Source organism: Vidua chalybeata, chromosome 3 (genome assembly GCF_026979565.1).
Source record: "Vidua chalybeata isolate OUT-0048 chromosome 3, bVidCha1 merged haplotype, whole genome shotgun sequence".
Classification (NCBI taxonomy): Eukaryota; Metazoa; Chordata; class Aves; order Passeriformes; family Viduidae; genus Vidua; species Vidua chalybeata.
Genome location: NC_071532.1, coordinates 101,013,663 through 101,036,193, shown reverse-complemented (window position 1 = coordinate 101,036,193; position 22,531 = coordinate 101,013,663). Strand labels below are relative to the sequence as shown.

Genomic DNA, 22,531 nt, shown 5'->3' with positions numbered 1-22,531 from the left:
ATCAGTCAGGTCTTCTGTAGAGAAAGAGAAGCTGAAATTTTTCTTACATGGGAACTCTCTTTCAGCCTTCTATAGATTAAGCCACATTCTTTCAGACTACAGCTGATGATGTTTTTTGTTTAACATTCCGTCTTTCATAACTCCTTTCCCAAATTCAGATTTAAAAGAAATTTTCTTGCAACTTAGTGATTTTAGTTGAAAGGTTGACTTATTTTCTCTGAGTCAGTAAAACTCTTTTGGCCATTTTCTTTTCCTTTTTGCTTCCTATAGTGGGAATACAGTGTTCACATTTTGACCACATACCAAACAGGTGTGGAATGGGAACCTGTTCTAACTAGACATTAACCTGCATAATTTTCTTGATTTTAAAGACACTAAATGCTGTTTAAAATAACTGTATAAAAAAAGCTAAGTTTAGGGGGGGAAAAAAAACCCAGAATATTGTTCACTATCTTTTGTCTGGCTGATTGACTTAATGCTGTATAAAGCACTAAGGAAAAAGACAGGGCATGACATTGTCCGAAGGTGTACAAGAAATGTTCTTACATAGCGTGACTGCATTCAGATGTTACTTTTTGAATTACTTGGCTTCATTTTATCACTGTGCTCCAGTTCAGTTGGTTTGCCTTTCCTGACCTTGTTTTGTTCATGGATATTGACAGTACTTTTTCTAGTATCAGTGCAAGGTACTTTCTTGTGCCTTTCATTTATATTGTTACTTTAATTAAATCTGCTTCAAGATTGCATAATAGGAAACTTCACTAATATCTTTTCTTTAACTGGTTCCTTACATACATTTAAACATTTTCCAGATTAATTTTACAGGGTCTGGTAGGAATGAAGTTAACTTTCATCATAGCAGCCTCAATGGGGCTGTGCTTTGGATTTGTGACTGAAACAGTATTGATACCACACTAGTATTTTGACCTGCTGAGCACTGCTTGTATGGTGTCAAGGCTTAATTTTTATGTCAACACTTCAGCCCTGAGTAGGCTGCAGGTAGGCAAGAAGTGGTTAATGGACACAGCCAGGACAGCTGACCTGGACTGGCAAAAGGTGTGTTCTGTGCCATCTCATGTCATGCTCAGTGGTAGCAAACAAAGAGTTGGGTGAGATTAGAGAGATGGAGCACCTCTCCTAGGGGGAAAGACTGAGAGAATTTGGATTGTTCAGCCTGGAAAAGAGAAGGCTTTGGGATGACCTAATTGTGGCCTTCCGTACCTGAAGGGAACCCATGGGAAAGATGGAGACATGACAAGAGGGAATGGCTTCAAACTGGAGAGTAGGTTTAGATTAGACATTAGGAAAAATGGTTGCCCAGAGAAGCTGTGGATGCCCCATCCCTGGAAGTGTTCAAGGCCAGGTTGGGTAGGGCTTTGAGCCATCTGGTCTAGTGGAAGGTGTCCCTGTCCAAGGCAAGGGGGTTGGAACTAGGTGATCTCTAAGGTCCCTTCCAACCCGGGCCATTCTATGATTCTGTGATTTGGCAGCAGATACAGGAACTGCACCCAGCTGTTCCATCTGAACATCAAAACCCATTTTTCATTATGAGGGTGAGTTAACACTGGCACAAGTTGCACAGAGGGGTTGTTGAGCCCTCCCACATTGGAGATATTCAAGAGACACCCGATTGTGGTCCTTGGCCACTGGATCTAGGTGGCTCTGTTTAAGCAGATGCCCTTTGGTGGCCCCTTCCAACCATTCCGTGTTTTACTCTTGCTGGGATCTCAGGTTCCTGTGCCATTAAAAGGAGTGGAGCTATTGCCATAATCTCACACTTGCATGTTAATCACTGGCAACAAGAGTAGCAGGGTCAACATCTTCACATACAAGTAAATGTTACTCATGCTATACTTTAATAAGAAGTACTTATATACTCCGAGGAGAATAGGCTTATGAGATGAGTTTTTACCCTGAGGACTAAAATCTGTTGAGGTGAAATAGTATGTGATGTTCTTTGGTTTGAAAAGAGATTTTAGGATTTTTTATTACACATTATAGCCTATAGATTTAAAAATCTTCTTAAACTGTGAAAGCTTTTTAAATATAAAACTTCACTTCACATGCAAACAAAGCTTGAACTAACCCCTAAGCGACATTTTTATCACTGGTTCTGATACCAAATCTCATTACTGAAGCTGACTAGAAGTACAGAGGAGAGCTATTCATGGTTTGAAATAAAATAACCAGAGAAATTATATGTTCATAGTGCTGCATTTTGGCACTATGCAAATGTGAATGCAAAATTAAAACAGGCTTGCGAAAAAGCTGTATTTTCTTTCTTCATTCTTTTTTTTTTAATCTGAATGCTTTATTCTGCATGTGCTTATGGCAACATGGCTTCTTAACTGGCAGTTTATTGACACTGTTCTCTAGGATATAAGTTAGATGGAATACTTAAATTGTTTGCCTTTTGCATCTCTCTTAATTGCATTTTGAACATTAGAATGTACACTGGAAGAGAAAAAAATGAAATATGTATCTGTTTTCTTCCTTTATCATGTTTATAAAATGGATATATAAATCCAGCTGTGGTTATTAGATTTTAATGTGATGGGGAGGCTATGAATTTTTCTTTGCTTAGAGTAAAGCCTGATATTGAGACCTTGTTCACAGTAACAAACTCAGTTACTTGGAGTGGGAATTGAACTTGAAAATTGCATTTGAAATTGTATGGTAAAATTCCCTTTGTATTGTGTTAAAAGTGGCCAACTTTCTTAGCTCTAACAAGAATGTCCACTCATTTTGCTTTCATCCTTAAAAATATCCACTAGGCCATTAGTGTGGTTCACAGTAACAGCACAAAAAACCAGGAGTAAACTATAGATCTTTTCACTTGTGACTTTTTCTCTAGGGGAGGGAGGAGAAAGTATGTAAACTGTGAAACTTTCCGCTAAATAATCCTTATTAAACTTTTTATGGCTTTAGAATTAGCTAGTTTAATTCATGCTATAAATATCTCTTGGACTTTGTATGAATAATGCTGTAGCAGTTTATTTCCCCTCTTTTATGATCATTCATTTTATTTCCTGTTCACTTTGTCATACAGATTCAAGCTTTTTTTTTCTATTTCTTGTGTATTTCAACTTGAAAGTTAAAATTATTTATGTCTTTGTTCAGTATTCCAGTAACTAAAACACCTGATGTTAAAAGCACCTAATGCTTTGGCTAGAGTTCAGGCAGAGGACACTCCCACCCATTAAAAAGTATATTGCAAGCATTGTTAAAACTGTACTTGAAGTTACAAATGAGCAAATCATACATGAAGGTCTAAAGTCATACTTCAGACTTTGTTTTGGACTTTCAGCCCAAGCTGTGTCTTTCCTGAAACAGGAAAGTCAGACTTTGTTTCAGTTTAATGCCTAGATACAGCTGGTTGTACAGGTCTTTAAAAGTACTGTATACTTACTATTTTGTATAACTTGGGCTTGAAATAAATTGATTTAAAAATTCTCAATCCTTTTGGGGTTTTTGCTTATGGTTATGCTCTTATGGTCTTATATTTTAAGCAGCGGTCTAAACCTGACAAAACTAATCTTAAGTGAGTTATCAGTCAGTCTTGTAAAGCAATTCTCAGACATCTCTCAATGAAGAATTAAAAAATCAAAGATCATAAGGTGGCAGTCTACAAAAATAATTAATATAATTAGGAAAAGAAGTTCATATAGTTTAAAATGAACATGAGTTAGTAAAAAGATCAGTAAAAAGAGGGACAGCAGAAGAAAGTAATGGGATACTGATCATTTTAATAAATGACAAGTCAGAAACAAAGTTGTTTCCCATTAAATACTTAATTTAGTTTTATGCTGTATTGTGGAGCCACCTGACCTCTTGGCACTGCTGTTATACAAATAGTAGTGTACAGGTAATGAATGAATAAATAATTGAGCAATCTTTTTCAGCTGCCAGTTGAAGCCAGGATAGAAGTGACTAAGAAGGCTATTAAGGCAGTCAAACATCTTTCTGAGAAATCAAGAAAAAAAACTTCAGATAATGACATTAAAGATGCTGAAAACCCATCTGCTGCTTATGAAGGAACACTGAATCATTTGCAACAATCTCTTGCTCATCTGGAAACACTCACTCACAGTTTTATCACTTACTTGAAAAGCAGCAAACAGGTAATGATTACTGATCAAGTGCCTGCTTTGAGTGTTGCCATGACTAGCAGTGATAGACATCAATCTTCTGTCATATTTTATTAATGTTTTCTGCATTTGCTTTTGTTGACCTGGGTTTTGAAATTTCGGTTCCATCAATCTTTTCTTTTTCTCAGTATATGTTAATTCCTAGCAGAAAGGAAGACTGATACAGCCCTGTAAATAAGCAGTACACTGATAAGTGTTCCAAAAACTATCTGTTCACAGGATACACTACAGAAGTATGGCTATTTATATGATCTGTCAAGGTCGGAGAAAGAAAAGATCCATGAGCAAGCAGTAGCCATGTGTATAGATGGTCAGCCCCTGGACATGGTGCAGCAGTTGTTACAAGTGGCTGTTGGAGATCTAGGCCTTTCTCCTCAGGATATTGTCCAATGTGCTATCAAAAAAATTGTAGGTATATTAAGGTAAGTACACTTCCTTAATTAAGCACAAAAATATTTCTTCTGGATTTGGGAAGGTGTTTTTTTGGATGGTTGTGTTGGTTTGTAGTGGTTTTTGGTTGGTTGGCTTGCTTTTTTTTATTTGCAGTGAATACTTGTTTGCTTTTAATGTCTGGATTTTGCAGTAACAGGAAAGTTTTTTTATTATGTTTTTGTTTACCTGTAATTTCATATTATATTTTTATGAGCTGGGGAAGCCTGAGCAATTTGAACAAAGTAAGATAGAGCTTTTCCTGTTCACTGGTGCTTTTTAGTTAAAAGCATTGGCTTTACAGCATTGTTCCATTATGTGTATGTGCCCTTGTGAATTTTTGTAGTATTTACAACAGCACATAATTCTTCCTTCTTAAACAGAGTTAAAAGGTATGTTTATTGGAAATGGTAACTCATGCAGGCATTTGGGCAGCAGAGGCCTAGTAACAGCTTCTGCCACAACAGTGTGTCCTACCAGAAGTCATACAATTTCCATCTTTGGAAAAACTTGCTGAGCCATTTCTAGGAGCTGGGTTTTGTTTTGTTTGTTTGTTTTTTTTTTTTTTTTTTTTTTTTTTTTTTTTTTTTTTTTTTTGTTTTTTTTTTTTTTTTTTTTGGTTTTTTTTTTTTTTTTTTTTTTTGTTTTTTTTTTTTTTTTTTGTGCTGGTTGGTTTGGTTCATTAGAAATACTTTATTCCCCTCATTTTTTTAAGGGAGCGCAGGGAAGAAGGGAGGATAATTTTATATCATCCAGTTTAAATTGAACAGATACTTCTCATTTAACTATTCATGCAAAACTCTCTTCTGAAGTATTTCTGTTTCAAAGAGATGTACACATGCATACATGCAACAAGTATGAAAGAGTATTCTGCTGTTAGATGTCTGGTAAACACTGTTCAGCACTTCTAAGACCAGTTTAGAGAGCTAAAACTTTGAGAATTTATCCTTTTGTTCTGCATGCAGAAAATTATATGGGCAGGATGATCTGAATGCATACACCAGGAATTGGAAAAGAAGTCTAGCATGGAAAGTTTGCTATGGCTCTACTTTTTCTTCAGCATGTGTGTATATATTACAGCAGATTGAAGTGCCACAGATGAAAAGAAGGCAGCCTGTCAAATTGTTTGCAGTCCTCTTTGGCAGAAAATTGATTTCTCCTGTCACTCAGTTTAAGAGTGTTCATAGCATCCTCAATGATGATAGAGCTTTTGCACAGCAACATAAGTAATAGTCTTTCTTGTCAGGGTTTGTCCATTTGAAGAAGAATAATTTAGGTTTAGATAATAACTGTCCTGCTGTTCCTAACTAGCAGTGTGATGTATCTGGATACAAAGCTCACAAAGTCCAGTTATTTTGACTGTAATGAGTCTCATTAACATGCAGAGTATGAGAAACCTATCAAAATTCTCCTTTCTACTCTGCTTCTTATCAACACTTTTCTGTGAACTGAATTACTTGTTCTTTATATGCATTGCAAGGCTGGGATGGCTGCAAGTTGATTTAAAGTTCTGGGACAGTGACCATCTCCAGTAACTCCTATGCAGCACTTCACTGGAAAGAGGGGAATGACTGTCTCATAGGGAAAACTGTAGTGGCAAAGGTGGGCAAATGAGTTGGAAGTTTCAATTAAGATGGTTTGGTGTGTGTTGTGACCTTATGTGGTCAGTAGAAATGTTCCACTCCCACTCGGCTGCATTTTTGGGAAAAGAAGAGAAAGATAATTTTATATCATTCTGAATTATGGAAGGTTTGTCTACTACAATGATAAAGAGCATGAAGTGAAAACTTAACATCAACTAAAATAGAAAATACTTGAGATTATATCCTCCCTATGATGAAATTCAGAAAGGGTTATTATAAAGTACAACATACAATCTAAATATAGGGTGGAATTAAAAGAAAGGTTGTTACTTGACATCTCTTAAGCCTGCTGGTATTCATGTTGTTGTTGAGAATAAAATTGGATTCATCTCTATCCTATGCTCAGATGTTCACTTTCATGATACAACACAAATTACAACATTTTGTTCAATACTTGTATTTCTACAATTAAAGAAGTAGTCTTGCCTGTGTAGCTGGAAAAGCAGACTTTTACTTGGTTAATGCAACATTTCAAGGGAATTCCTTTTTTAAGTTTATTTACTGGAGCTTTGATATGTTACAGAGTGTGGTTATTTTATACAGTAGTTTTGAAAGAGATTTCATTGGAAAATTCCTTCTTTGATCATTAACTTTAAGAATAGCAGTTGTAAGGCTGTGACACTGAACTTGGATTTTCTGTAGCTATGGTGACAAGGAATGTAATTAAGGTATTGCAAACACAAGTGAAGGAGGCCTGTATGGATGTGAAAAATTATGGTATGTCAGTGATTTGCCTGAAAATTAAGCAACAGTTCATCACTTGTGTGACTGAAAATACACATGCTTTCTTTCAGTTGCATTAACTACAACCACCCTTCAAACACAGTAAAATACCTTTTGTTATTAGCATATATAGTCATTCTTGCAGAAGAGCCTTCTAGAAAGTAATGTCTTCATGAAAGCTGGAGTTACTTTTTGGCTTCATTTTAGAGCAGTGTATGGTATGACAGGCTTAACAACTTTGATACCTTCTCAGAAACAGATTTTTTGTTAAATATAGTTACTTGCCTAATTTAGGATGTTTTAATTTGTAAATTTGTAAATAATTAAATTGCAATTTTAAGAGCAGTATTGTCCTCCAGTTCTTTTAACTACTTTTGTCTCCCTAAACTCTCTGGTTCTGGCACACAAAATTCAAAATAGAAACTCTCGCATTGGTATGCGTAAAAGCTCTCTAGCAGAGCATATTTTCATATTTTACATTCTGGAGTATTCTGCACTTTCTTGTTTGCCTGTAGAAACAACTACTATAAATAACAGTTGCTTCTTCAATAGAAACCATGAACTTGTGGAAAACAAAACAAAATATTTTAGCAACTATGGTTGCCTGATTAGTCTTACCTAAGACTCAGTTTATTTCCTTGCCTAAGATCACTCGCCTGATGGATAGGAAGCGTTCTATGACCCATGACTGCAGGCACGTCCATGGTTGGTCAGTCAGGAAAGACGGTTTGTCTGTTGAAGACTTCATGGTCTCCTTCACCTGCTGCTCCTAGAGTTCTTCTCTTAGATGTTCACAAGGATATAGTGTTTCATGAAATTTTGAAAGCATTCACCAGGCAGTGAGAGGAAAGCTTTGGTGAAATTCTTAGTTCCTTGTTTAATACCCACTGTTTTCTGAAGAAGGTAAATCCAACTTTGTTAGAAAGAGTAGCTGCATTAACAGGGAAAAAAAAATCAGACTTTTTATTACCTCATCTCATTTGAGCAGGGATAATACAGAGTAATTTTGTAACTTGTATGTAATGATTTTGTGGTATTTTAGATGGAAATGATGGTTTACCATTAAGAAATTTATCCCCATCTTTGAATGATCACACCATTAGTATGTTATTTCCTTACTTTCCTCATATTTAAATATGACAAAGCACAATCAGGAAGAGGAAAATAAAGCTGGAATATTTTAAATGAATATAGTAATTAGGTTAAAAAAAATTAGATTAAGTTAATTTATTCTTCCAAGTGTTCTTTGTACTTTATTCTGTTTGAGGAATGTGATTAAATATGCGTCACTTTTTCTGACACTGAACTGAAATCAAAATAAGCTTTTATCAGTGTAATTACAGCAAGCTCATACCTAGGAGTTTTGAGGTGAACACTAAATCATGTTCTGTTATTTAAAACATGCATAAAATAGCATATAATCTATGTGGAAGACTAATCCTTCATTAATTATATTTGTTTCTGTTAGTAGCTGCTTATTTTTAATCATTAATTATTAAGAAAAGAACAAGGCAGTAATCTCTGGAAACTTGACAGGATTATTTGTCTCAAGAGCTGTCATCTCTTTTTAGTTCCTCTAACCATTAAGCAGTAAAGGCAGTATTAAGCTTAAAAAATTGCTAGCTTTCAGTCTTTCTGGATTTTTAAAATATTTCCTTATTCTAGATAACTGTAGCTTGCTGCTTAGATTAACCTTTTTTTACCTTTCCTTGTGCTTAGTAAAAGACATCTGTCTGTGTCTGACAAACTTGAAGCTTCCTGTAAATGTTCATACATCTGTTGTGCTGGAAAATCAGCTTCACAGATATATAGTCAGAAACAGTGATTTTTTGTTTTCAGAAATCTGCTTTTGCAGATACATTTCTTTTTACCCTTCTGGTTCACGTTGGGTTTGTTTGTTTCTTTGGGTTTTTGTTTGGGGAATGTTCTAGGGTTTTTTTGAGGCGCTCAGAGGCTGCTTGTGACAGGAGCTAACAACTTTAATTTCTGATTAGAGAGATTAAGGTTTTTTGAAGAGGAGGGGCTAGGACTGTCCAGAACTGATATTTAAATTGAGGATACCCAAAATACAAGGTTTGCCTGTCGGTTTCCTTTGATATGGTAGTTGTTCTTGTACACTAAACATAAGTAAGTGCAAGTAGAGCAGTAAGAACTCACTTTCTGTACACTGTACAATCACCTAACAGTTTGGGTTGGAAGGAACCTTTAAAGGTTATCTTGTGCAACACCCTCTACAATGAGCAGGGACATCTTCACCTCGATCGGGTCACTCAGAGCCCATCCAATCTGCCCTTGAATGTTTCTAGCAAAGGGGCATCCACCGCCTCTCTGAACAGCCTGTCCCAGTGTCTTCTCACCAGCCTTAGCATAAAAAATTTGTTCCTTATATGTAGTCTGAATTGACTCTCTTGTCTGTCACCATTTTTTCTTATAATCTCCCTTTAAGTATTGAAGGGCTGCAAATATCCTGTTTGTTTTTGTCTCAATATTCATTCTCTTCTTAGTGTGCAAGCTTTACAAGTATTCCTTTTTATATGCCATGTTAATGCTCTTTATAGATGTGTTTTTATTACAAACTTAATTGAAAAAAGGGCACAAAAAAGGGAAAATTTAAATCTGGCCTGTAAATAAATCACTAACAAAGTGGCTTATAAAAAGAGCATTAATGAAGTGCCTTCTATCTATCTTCACTCTAGGGATATATAATAATTTTTTTTAGCTTTATACATTTTAAAGGAAATTGAAACCATCTCCTAATGCATGTAGCCAGTTGCATAAAGTGATTATTTGAATACTGGTCTGCTTTTTACCATTTCCACTCTTCTGCCCTAAGGGTGTATTTTTTTTTCTTTTTCCTAAACAGAGTGTTCAGTTCTGTTACATCTCCTTTCTGTGAAAATACACTTTTTTTTTTTTTTTTTTTTTTTTTTTTTTTTTTTTTTTTTTTTTTTTCCTTCTGAGAATGATTTTTTTGTCTGTTTTGGTAACAATAGATTTTATCTTTTGGGGGCATATAATGTCTTTGAAAGTTTAAAACCCTGAATATTTCTATATGTTCTGTACTATAAATTATAATATGATCTGATTGTTTCCAGATATTCTGAAGATGTTTAGAAAAATACTGAGATTTAAGCTTCACTCATAAAAAAGTTATTTAGCTACCATATGGTAATACTGGTACTAAGAACAGCACTTTTATCAGTCATATGTACAGTATCTTTTGAGAAAAAGACCAGTGTCAACAGCCTTCTACTCCTATTTCAAACTTTAAGAGTACAGTATAATAATATGAGTATGCTAAATTTTCATCATGCAACAAATCATCTTGTATCTGTTCTGAAGAGAGTCATATTGATTTTTAATCCAGTGTTGTTCACTGGAGTGCTGGCCACTTACCAAGATAAAAATAGGAAAGATGAAAATTCTGAATGCAGGAAGACATTAAAGGTTATAAAGATTTAGGTCTCTATGCCATATGATATAATCACTGTCCAGGAAATATATTTATCTTTCTGATGTAATAAATGGCAAAACTATAAATATTCTCTAACTCTTGACAAAAATATTTTGGAATATCATTATTATTTTTGCACATTACTATCAGCTGTGTAGTATTTTGGCTTTAGATAGAACAGTCAAAGTAGTCTGGGCATTTGTTTGTTATTGGTAAGATCAGATCTAGGAAGAGGCTGACATTTTTAGTATCAAAAGAGCTTTGATATGGTGATGAACTATAGGGAAAAGACACTTTTTCTCTAGGTTTTTCAAATCATCTCCAGTTAGATAACTTGGTAACTATTTGCCTTTTTTTTCTCTTTCTTTAATGCAGCTTTGACAAAGTAAGCCAGGCAAAGCTGTTGTTTTTCCAGTTCATCCAGGCATCACTGTCGCCGCCGTGGTTCCTGTGGGGACACTGTGTGTTGTGTTGGAGTACCAGGGCAAAATCTCTCCCTCTCTCAGCACTGAGTCTGATTAATGGAAAATCTTAGCTGAAAGTGTCATTTTCATTGAGTTAGGAGCAAAGCTTGCTTTCCTACCAGAATAGGTTTGGGTTATTTGTTTGTTTGGTTGTTTCTTTTTTTCACCCATTTTTTACAATCTTTTAACCTCCAAAAGAAAACTGCATTTTAACATCTAATGGGAATCTAAACATCTAACATCTAAAACATCTAATGGGAATCATGGACATTTTTCTATTCGACACGTACACAGAGGCTGCTGTTCCATGGTGGCTTGACCCCAGATAAATCAGCAGTAGGATACTACTGACTCAGGCTACAGTTGAGCTAATTTAAGTCAACAGAGATGCTGCAAGAAGATTTGGACAGAAAAGATGGTGACATTTTTGTATAACTTTGTCTGTTTAGTTCATATTGATCTTTAAGGTGGTGAGATTACAAGTGAGTATTCTGCTGACCTAATTAATGTGTTAGAAGCACTAAACTTTAACTATGTTTTCCTTTCAAGTTTCATTTAACAGTTTTAGTATTTTTTCCCACTCTTTCTTGTTGCTTTTTGCATTATTCTGACATAAAAATAAGGGTACTAGTTAGGTGCAAAAATGGAACATTCTTAAAATTATTGAACAATTAATATAAGTCCTAAAAGTGCAAAATCCTAAAAGTGCAAAAAAGAGATACAATATTAAGGACCATTTTAATTGTAAGTTTGTCTTCCCTTAATAGTGGAAATGGTGACTCTACCACAGATAAAGATCCACTTGGAATCCTTGAAGGTATAATTTCTGCAGTGCGTGCAAGCGTTGAAAAAGGGTAAGAGCTTCCTGTATGGATTCTTTGGGTAAGACTTTGAAAGATACTTCTTATGAAAGCTTTGAAAGTACAGTACTGAATATGGATGATTCTTCTTCATGGATATATATAATGGATTTGCACTTAATTTTCTAAGACTTTATTCTGGAACGGGCTATCATTTTTCATATTCGAAATCTGAACCCTGACAGAAGCCTTTACTTGATCATTTGGAAGAAAGCACTGAACCTAAAATTTAGATAACTGTGTATTATAGTGAAAGGAGAAAATGATTTTTCAGCTGTGACTACTGCAGACTGTATATCTACAGGAGCACGTCACTACTTTTGTTTCAATTTAGTTGGTACGTTGCAAATTATAATGATTCACTTTCAGATATCTGAATTTAGATATTTGAGTTTGTCCATATTTGTAATGTATAGTGCAGAAATAATTTCCCAAATGCTATATGATACTTCACCACATTTTTTTTCCTCTTTTGGGAATGTCCTTACTTCAGATCACATAATAGCCTGTATATTTTCTGACATTTTCCATTTCACTTCCTGTAAAGAAAAGGAAGCAAAAAAAAAATCATCTTTTTTCCTCCAGATGTACAAATGAACAATTCATGTGTAATAATGATAATAAAATCCCATACTTTCTGGTAGCCACACAAAAACAGTTACACTATTTTTTTTTGAGGCTTCTGGAATGAAATTAAATGAGTTGAATGTTGGATACTGAAGTAGACTGAACAGATGTAAAACTTTGCAGTAAATATAATTTGCAGTATTCTAAAGTATAAAGGACAGCTCAGTACTATTTTATTCTGAGATACACTTTCTGGAGTCTTTTAGTTGTATACTTCATCAACATTTAAGTGCTGAAACAGTAAGCTGGAGTGAAAGTAATTATGATTGCAAGAGATTGCTTATATTCCTTTAAATACTTATTTATTACCTTAAAACTCAATAACTCAATTCACAAACCAGAAGTACTTTCCTCAGGAAAACATATGTAAGCCTCAAGTGCAAGCTGTACAAACTCTTGAAATACTCCAGCAAGTCTGTTTAATTCCCAAACTTTTAATTTACAGTTTGAATACCACCTGTTCAGCAAAGGTATGTCTAATTCAGCTGGAATTCTGAGCTAGCAGCATCATTCAGACAATATAAAGCCTAAGTAAAACTGAAATCCTTGTAATACGAAAACCTCACATGTCAATGTTTATTATTTCATAGCTGCAGGACAGGTTAACTTGGTATTTTCTGTCTCATATTACTTTCCTGTCTGTCTTGTTAAGACAAATAAGGGAACATAAGTTACAAATCATACTCCACCAGAAGCCCCTTGCTTGGCTTCTTTTTTTTTAAGAAACAACTTTGCTTGATTTTAAAAATTACTGAAAGTTAAAACAGCGTTTACTGATTTTGTACATACTAGTTTATAGCCTCTGAGGGACAGCACAGATTATTCTGTCTCCAGCTATGAACTGCTTGGTCAGTTCATGGTGATCTGTGAACTGTGAATGCTTCCACACAGAATGTATTTGATATAATTCACTTTCTGAATCGAATTATATACTTAAGAGTTTTCATAATTAACAAAGTCCGACCCCAAAGTTTAGAGGTTTTAACATCTCTCTTTTTTTTTTTCTAAGGATTTTGGGCATATCGCAATCATTATCATGCTAAGAACTTAGAATGATCAATCTGGGTAGAGATGATACAGAAAAAAACCTAAGGCTAGAGCTGCAAATGGGGAAAATAATTTGTGTGTGTGGAATGGAAAGAAAGGACTTTTAAAGGAAGAAAAAGAGTGCAGGGTGGCAGTACAAATAAGCGTTCAAAGATAGAAGTGTCATACTAAAAATGCAAGCATTCAAGCCGGCTTTCCATAAAGTCAGATGGTGTGGTAGTACAGGCACCAGTCAGGCCCAGATCCCTTGAAAGACTTGGATTTCCAGATGCTGAAACCCAGCACCACTGTATGGTACCAGGGTAGTGTGTGGGAGAATATGTAAGTGTACAGATGGATTCCTATGGTATTACATAGTCATTTGAAGTCCAGAAAAGATTCTTAAGCCACACAGCTTTGGGCTCCTGATTTACAAGCGCCAGTTTCCCTGCAGCCTCACAGAGGTTAGATCTTCCATTTCCTGGTGTTAGGTATTTCTTACATATTGAATGTGCTTGTTAAGTTTTAAAAATGCATGTAGTACTTTCATTAGGATTATTACCTGAGACTGTTTAACACAGTATTGTTTAATTACAGGGAGAAAATAGTTTCTTCAGATGACCTTCTGGAGTGGTTGAGACCTTTCTGTGGTGATGACTCCCTAGCAGTGAAGCCTCGCATCAGGGTATTGCAAATTCTGGAGCAAGCCTTCCATCTCAGTGATGAGGATAGCAAGCTACTTGTGTACTTCAGGACACAAGCTGTTCTCAGAGCTTGCTGGCCTGAAACAAAGGTATTAATACTGATTGCTGCAAATTACAGCATTGAACTGTTTTATGTGAGGATTATGTAATGAAACACTGCTCTGCAGTGTACACACCATCTAGTATATGGTTGTGATGCATCCTGTCTGGATGCTAATCCTACTTTCCTTTTTAGATCAAATTTCTGATACATTCTGATTCTTTGAAAAACAAAGTTACATAAAGGTAAAAGACTTCTCTGATTTTTGTTTATGATCCGGAGTACATAATGCTGAACTTGATGGAATGCTAGTGATTTTCCTCAATGTCAAACATTTACTTTGATGTTTTTGTACCTTCTTTCTTTTCTGACCATTTTTTTTCCTGTCAGTTTTACCTTCCCTCTTTATCTTCCACTTGGTGTCACATTTTACTCAGAATTAGCATGATAATTACTGGCCACTGACTCTTTTTTTCTGGAGCCTTTAAATATTATTGTATGAATGCGTAGCAGTTTTGAAATCATGTGAATAGCTCTTGCTGCATGTAGAATTGTTCAGAAGCAGAGTTACTTTTTGTTCATTTTCTAAGTGCCTCCCCCCATGCCAAGACCTTACAGAACAAAAATAGAATATTTCTAATAGTTCCAAAAAAAATCTATGAACAAACCCACTTTATATTCATATAAAACAAAAGCAATATCTCAGTTTTGACTTGCTGTGCTAAATTCATCCAAGGGAACAATCCTACTAAAAATCTTAAAATGAAAAGAAAGTACTTATCTCTTGGTTTCTTTGGAAATTACTTTTTCTCTTGTATTTACAGTAATACCAGCATTTAATTCCTCAACTACTATTCAGGTGTCTGTGATTGGATTCTTCATCTTCAGTTCAGCCCTTTGTCAGTATTTGCGTTGCTTGTGACATGCTTTCCAATTCAAAATAATTTCCAATTATAAAACATTCAAATGGACTATGTCTTAAGAAAAAAGATACAGGCAGCCATGATAGGATAGCTCTCAGCCATGTTTCTAGAAGACAGAAAAAGAACCTATATTTGACAGAAACCTTATGAGAATCATTACACTTGTGATTTTACCTTAAATATTTATCAAACTTTTATTTTCTCCCATAATCTTGTAAGTCAGGATGTATAACTTTGCAAAAAGAAACACCCATCCATTTGGTTACAAAACCAAATTTTAGGACTTAATTGAATGCATTTCATATGCTGCTGGCTCATGTGTAGCTCAGTGTCCACCAGAACCCCCAGGGCTCCCTCAGCAGAGCTGAGACAGCCACAGCTATGCTGTTCCCACCTGTGCTGTTCCAGATGCAGTACAGCTGTTAAACGTTGTGCAAATTTTGCTGGCTCAATCTTCCAGCCTGTTCAGGCCTCTCCATAAAATCAGTTACTTCCTGTTTCCTGAAGGGAATTTTAGAATACTCCTAGTTTCAAGCAGGAAAGCCTGGTTTTCTTTTTGCAATGGAAGAAGTTTGTACTGACAGAGCAACAGTTCATCTGCTCATCACAGAGTTGCTGATCACTTCAGTGCTTCAGCACTGATGAGTAGGCAAGTAGTACAAGACATGTAATAAAGTTTGAATAATGCACTAGATAAATTCAAACCTTTCAGAGATAACTGTATGAAAGTATGTACACAACACTGTAATACTGATTTCTCTGTATGTATATATTATTTAGCTAAGTATAGAAATAGCTGTCATATTTAACAACAGTGAAAGCAGTGCTTAAATGTACATACATAAAAATTTATACGTAAAAGTTTATGCACCCCAGTTTCTGCTACAGTGTGCAATTATAAGAGTCCTCTTGGAATATATTAAAAATTGTTACCATTTTCATGCCAGCTCAAGTTCAGTGTGGTTGATAAGAACCCTTTCTTTTCTGCAAATATTTTGTGCTATGTAACTAATGTGTTATTTAGACAGAAGAGTTATGTTGGTTTGTCCATTAGATACCTGTCACTGAAATTCAGAGTTCTTCACAAATGTCCAAGAAAATAAATTAGTGGTCTTAGATGTATTTATTTTGGACTCTTTTCCTGACACCAAATCCTAGTTTACAAACTGATACTAGAAAAGCAAGTGATGGCCTTTTTTGAGGTCTTACTAAGTTTGCATATTTTGTGAATTAACAAGTAAGGAAAATAGCATCATAAAGTAGCAGATTGAAAACTATACATTTCCCTGTCCTTCAAGTATGTTAGTGGAACAAGGACACTGCAGAAGTCAGTGCTTACATGCCTGCTGAAAAGCAAAGAGAGATTTCTATATGAGCTTTGGCAGAGCATTATGGTTAAGACACAGTTTTCTCATGCAAGTTCACACTTTAGGTACAAAGACCTTTAAAAGCAACCCTGTTTTACAGGAGGGAGTATTGAAGGACAACTTAAAAGTTTAATCAGGTTGCTGAGTAATCCTGGATGAAGAAGTAGACAGGAGGAATGTCATCTTTCAAACTATGTCAGTCTGCCTGCCTTGTCTTAGACATCACTTTCTCTAGCATCACTACACCTTTATTAATTTGGTCATCCTTTCTCATCCAGCGAAATAATTTTTTAAAAAATCACATTTAAAATCAGTGGGGAGGGAAGGGGCTGTGGATTGAATGCTGGTTTTAGATTTGACAGGAATGAGTTTAAAGGTTGTTGGTTTTCAGGTTTTTTTAATGAACTTTAGATTGCAAATAGGTCAAAAATGTATTCATTATCTTGCTTCCAGATTGTTGTATTATTACTTGCGTGGCATTTCTTGCATGCTTTTAGGGGATCCCTCTTTTCCTATACCAATCCTTGGCACAAAAAGGGACAGCAGATATTATAAGGTATGAATGTGGATTTCTATTTAATAAAGATAATTTTAATGATATTGCAGTGTTCAATTACCAGAAAACGTGTGAAAGCCACCCTCAGTGTGTCTACTAATCCTCTTAGACAGGCTTTGCATACATCAAGGAGGGACTTAATATTTAATTATGCTCTAGGTGCTGTAAGTAGTGGTCCCACAAATCAAAGTGCTGGGAAACAGGCCAGCTCTTACAAAATTAAAAATGTTCTTTATGGAAGCAGCTACCTATCAAACACTCAGAAACACAGTGATTTCCAGTTCTCTAATGATTAGTTAACAAAATTAAAAATTCGGGGGTTCTCATTTTTCAAAGGCTTGAGAATCTTTAATTCACATTCCAGTAGCATCCCACATTATGGAGGAGGAGGAGGAGGCATGCCTTGTTTTAATCCCCTTGATGAATTTTATCTGAGGTCTTCAGGTTCTGTAATTTTCTAGTTAACTGGTGCATGAAAAATATGGGTAAAAATACTGGCTTCTTCTATATTAAAAATGTTGGAGGGGGAAGAAAGACATAATTTAGAATGTTAGTATCAAAACTTATCTTTATTCATCTAAGATGGGAAATCCATTTCTTTTCAAATAATATAAAAATATAGTCTGATGACTCAGTAGTATCTAACAAGCCTGAAGTGTCAGCTAACAGGTTATGTGTGTATGTGTATGTAGTTAGCTGTTCAGCTCAGTGACCAGTTACAAGGCATAGGTTAGAGAAATTAATAGGGTTTGTCCCAGGAAGTTACAGTGGCACTAGCAAAGCTTCTGGAAGTAAACCAAGGCTTACTTTCATATACAAAGTTATTAATTGTGAAGCTTCTGCAGGACACACCTTTTCTTAAAAAGATTGTTTCATTATTATGCAAATGCAAAATGTAATTACTACTTGCATGCCACTTAAATGCAAATAGCTTTGTCATTTACAGAAGGTAATCTCATTTAGCCTTCCCCCTCATATTGTTATATTGTGGTTTTTTCATGATCTTGGGTATAGAGAGCTGCTGAGGGCTAATGTTTTTGAAAATTGGAAGGAATGTCTATTAAGGATTTAAAATTGTAACTTTGGGCGCTTTTTTTTTTTTTTCCTAAAGTTTAGCTTTGAAAAATTGACAGATTAATTGGTGTTGTGTGTGTGGGAGGTGCACAAAACATTCTCCTTCCTGCCTATATGGCAGTTGATGTATGGCATATGCAAACTTGTGTCTCAGCAACCATAGTAATGTCTGCATTGACTTTCTGAGAACTTGGGGGAACTGTCAAGACTCCATTACTGCTTTGTTAGTCTTTTCTGTGTTAATGAAAAATGTGCAATGAAAAATGTGTTAATGAAAAATAGTGTTTCTTCATACTAGTTCTTTGAGAATGGTCTCAATGGGAATGCCAATTTCCAGTGATTTTCAGCTTTTTCCCATTTCCTCTTCTCATGTCAGAGATTTAAACATGAGAAGTGAGTTTGCTGAAGCCATTTATCAGGTAGCAATGACCTGCATTTAGCTTGATCTGGCAAAACACAAGTGAAAGAGCTGTATCTGTTTTATCCTCAGCCATCTTTTATTTGTGAAAAATGCTTAAATAGAAGAAAGATTTATGTTCCTATCAAGTCTGAGTAAATTTGTTATGATCTTGTTTATAATTCTAGAGACATTGTTTCTCTTCTGGTAATGCATAAAAATTAAGCTTAAGAAATTTAATTTAAGTTTTAATTAATATTTTAAAACACTAATTTCCATTCCTTGAAGATGCAATTTATCCATATGAAAACATGTGATTTTTTTTTTTTTCTGGGGAAGATAAATTGTAGCATGTATGATTAATTAAATACTTTTAGATGCAAATGAATATTTTCCATTAACTACACAAGTATAGCAGATAAGACAAAGTGGAGAGAAAAGCAATATAGCATGACTGCACACAAATTTTGAATTGATCCCTGGGCACTGCAGTGCTCTGTGACCAGTAGCAGTTACTTCAGAGGAAGGTAAGAATGCTCTGGAGTGGATTGATGGGGGATCATTCACTTTTTCTGATAGGTCTTTTATAGTGAAGGCCTAAGTGCAGAATGGTTGAAACAGTTTTGATCCCAGTTTCAGAAAAATTAAGAGCTTATTAGCAATACAATCAGACTTCTGTTATTACGTTTCAAAGAAATTGGTGCATAAGCTGTGATTCAGCCTTGGATATCCCCTGCTAAATTTTCAGCATTAGTACACACCATGCATCACTGAGCACAAAGCACACTGAAACTTTGTGAAGGAGGGATGCCATCCAGAGGGACCTGGACAAGCTCAAAAAGTGGACCCATGGGAATCTCATGAGTTCCTGCAAGACGAATGGCTGGTGCTGCACCTGGACTGGGGAAACCCCTGATGTCACTCCAGGCTGGGGGATGAACAGATCCAGAGCAGCCTGACTGAGAAGGACTTGGGTGTGCTGTGGGTGAGAGGCTGGACATGACCCAGCCATGTGCCCTTGCAGCCCAGAAAGACAAACGTGTCCTGGGATGAATCCAAAGCAGCGTGGGCAGCAGGTGAGGGAGAGGATTCTGCCCATGTGCTCTGCTCTCCTCTGATGAGACCCTGCCTGCAGTGCTGCACCCAGCCCTGGAGCAGAAGGCTATTGATCTATTGGAGTGAGTGCAGAGGAGGCCACCAAGGTGACTTGAGGGAGGGAGCACCTCTCTGGTGAGGAAAGGCTGACAGAGTTGGGATTGTTCAGCCTGGAAAAGAGAATCTTCTGGGATGACCTAAATGTGGCCTTCCAGCACCTGGAAGGAGCCACCAAAAATAGATGGAAGAAGGACTTTTTACAAAAGCCTGAAGTGACAGGACAAAGGGGAATGGTTTCAAACTGGATGAGAGTAAGTTTAAACTACTGGTAGAAAAAAAATCTTTACTGTGAAGGTGGTGAGACACTGGAACAGGTTGTCCATAGAAGTTGTGGATGCCCCATCCCTGGGAGTGTTTGAAGGCCACGTTGGATGGGGCTTTGAGCAGCCTGGTCTACTGGAAGGTGTCCCTGCCCAATGGCAGGGGTGTTGGAACTGGATAATCTCTAAGGTCCCTTCTGACCCAAACCCCCAAACCATTCTGTGTTTCTATCACTTAATCTTTTTATGTGATTTGTTAAGTTCTGTGGTTTATTAGGATATTAAATCCAGAAAATCAAATTCTCTATTCACTACACTTTTTCCCTTATTCTGTGGCTTACTCTTAGTAACCAATTCCAGTCACACAACCTCCTAGACAGCTTTTTCTCTCTGTAAGTATTCTCTCCTCTAGCTCAGAGCCCACTGTGATATGTAGTACACCTCCTGAGAAAGGTAATTGGAGAAGTGAATATGCTGTCCTTGTGGAAATTACCAGTCCATGGTTATACATCCCAACACCTTGATTGCTCTCTTGACTTCATCTGTTCATCAACCAGAGATCTCTGGATTTCATTCAGTGAGGCTCAGGTTACTGTTTTGACTTGATTAGACGAATGTAGCATATTTTAAAATGCAGTAGTGTTACCATTGTTACATTTTATTTGCCATAATATAGTCGTTTACTTACCCTAGACTTCTTTTTTCTGAGTCTATTGGAGATTTCCTTTGACATAAACTAGCCTTGACAATCATTTGTCTGTTTTTTGTCTGTTCAATGCTTGCATTTTTGTCTGTTCAATGCTTGCAGTCTCCCTGAAACATAGTTTATATAAACAAGGAAGCAGCCATAAACCCATGAGAAATTCTACTTTCTAGGTTTACTATTTGGTCATAAACTGGGGTGGTTTTTTTGTTTACATTTTTTGGGTTTTTTCCTCTTAGATCATGTTCTTCATTGTTTCTAGTCAGGAATGTTGTTCTAAGCCCCTTGAAAATATAAGTAAATTGTAAAACTGGTTTTCTTTAGGCATTATTGTGTTAGTATCTTAAATTAGTATTGTTTTATTAATAACTGTGACAGTAGATGCTGTCCTTTTTTCTGAACAGTTTCCTTATTCCATCAGCCATTGTGCTAGTTGACAATTCTTATTTAGAATCTGCAAACTCTGTATCATCTGAGGGGCCTCACTCAGGTATTCTTAAAATAGTTCTTTATAAGAATTTATGATATTTCATGTTGATTGAGAGAGTCAGGGGTTCTTTTTCCACATTGCTGCTATTGTTACCCAGGGACCCAGCTGTCAAGTCTGTGACTGGACAGACAGCTACACCAAATCAAAAGGAAAATCACCAACTGCAGTGCTTCTGTAACGCCATTTGGTGCGACAGGTGCGGGTTGCTGCCTGCTCTATTCAGATAATTTTTATGGATGCAGCAGAGCTTCTCACTTATTTCAGTTTTTACAGCTTAAATAATTTTGTGATAACCTTCCACCTGGTATTTTAATTGCTCCTGGCCTAGGTCATACATATGGATAAACAATGAAGGAATTTTTCATTAAAAATATACATTTCCTTTTTTTATCTGGAAAGATTAATACTGAAATATTACTTAAAATTGGAATTGACATCAACAACCTCTTGTTCCTGTAAGACAGTATCTTAGTTTAGTGGGAGTCTTTCTTTTTAGAAATATATCTTTGGCTTTTCTAGTCCTGCCTATCTGCAGGAAGATAGTTTGGAAGTACTAATTTTAAAAACCTTTCACTTACATGTAAACAGCTTTTAAAAGCATTTTGCTTTATTAGCAAGAATTGCAGACTTTGGTTATCAAGACAGCAGATATACATAGGGGTGAATACTGTGAGCTTGTGGATGCACTGCTGCTTGATAGTAGTGGTGATTAGAAGGGTAAATTAAAAACCACTTATGTATGGTATGAAGGAAATGGCTGATGCTGAGTTAACAGCTTAAAAGAAATATTTAAAGATTAAAATCTTGTCATTTCTAGGCTGTAACTTCTAATGCTGTTGTCTGCTCTGTTAGAGTATTTGTATAATACATAAATTCTGAATTACAAAACAGTGATTAGTAGTTGATGCATACACAAAAAGATTACTTAACATGTCTGTGAGTCCCTCATGTTGCTCAGGTGTTTGCATCCAAATCTTTACATATTAACATACACCTAGTCAATATACAATTTAAATAACCTATGTTAGTCCTGTCTCTTTCAGTTCCAGCTAGCTAGCTATAGGAGTCTTTCAAATGCATCCTTTTTTTTCATTATTTGCTCTTATTCTCCCTATCAATATCTATGTACTGTCCTCAGAGGTTTTCTCTGTACTGAAATGTACTTACAGATTAGGACATAGTCTCCTGCAGAATACAAATGAATGGATTTTATTTTCTGCACAAGATATTAATTTTAATGCATTAGGCAACACATTTGTGTTTATTAAATCTGTATGCATTTCTTAGTGAGCTGCATGTGAAGCAGATAAGGAATTAAACAATATATAAATCAATTCAGAAGAAAAAAGTTCTTGGGTATTTCTATAATAACTCAGCATGTGGCTGAGCCTTAGTTTGATTCATCACTAGCAGGCTTCTTGTTGATTTGTTTTTTTTAACTTGAATCCCGTAACTTGCTTATCTTGTGCACTGGCTCTAATTGAGCAG

General features: G+C 35.8%; 1 protein-coding gene across 2 annotated transcripts in view; it reads left to right on the top strand.

The window, feature by feature from the left end:
• Positions 1 to 22,531, top strand: part of NBAS (NBAS subunit of NRZ tethering complex) — a 159,517-nt gene that overhangs the window by 109,958 nt on the left and 27,028 nt on the right. The window contains exons 45-48 of one of the 2 annotated variants that reach the window (XR_008429863.1): positions 3,903 to 4,121; positions 4,368 to 4,556; positions 11,629 to 11,715; positions 13,972 to 14,060. Coding sequence is in view for 1 of the 2 variants with exons in the window: in XM_053937943.1 (XP_053793918.1) it covers positions 3,903 to 4,121; positions 4,368 to 4,570; positions 11,629 to 11,715; positions 13,972 to 14,167 (705 nt within the window). In the remaining variant the exon portion in view is untranslated. Of the gene's footprint in view, positions 1 to 3,902; positions 4,122 to 4,367; positions 4,571 to 11,628; positions 11,716 to 13,971; positions 14,168 to 22,531 lie in introns of those variants that run through there. The other variant, XM_053937943.1, reaches the window with a different exon arrangement.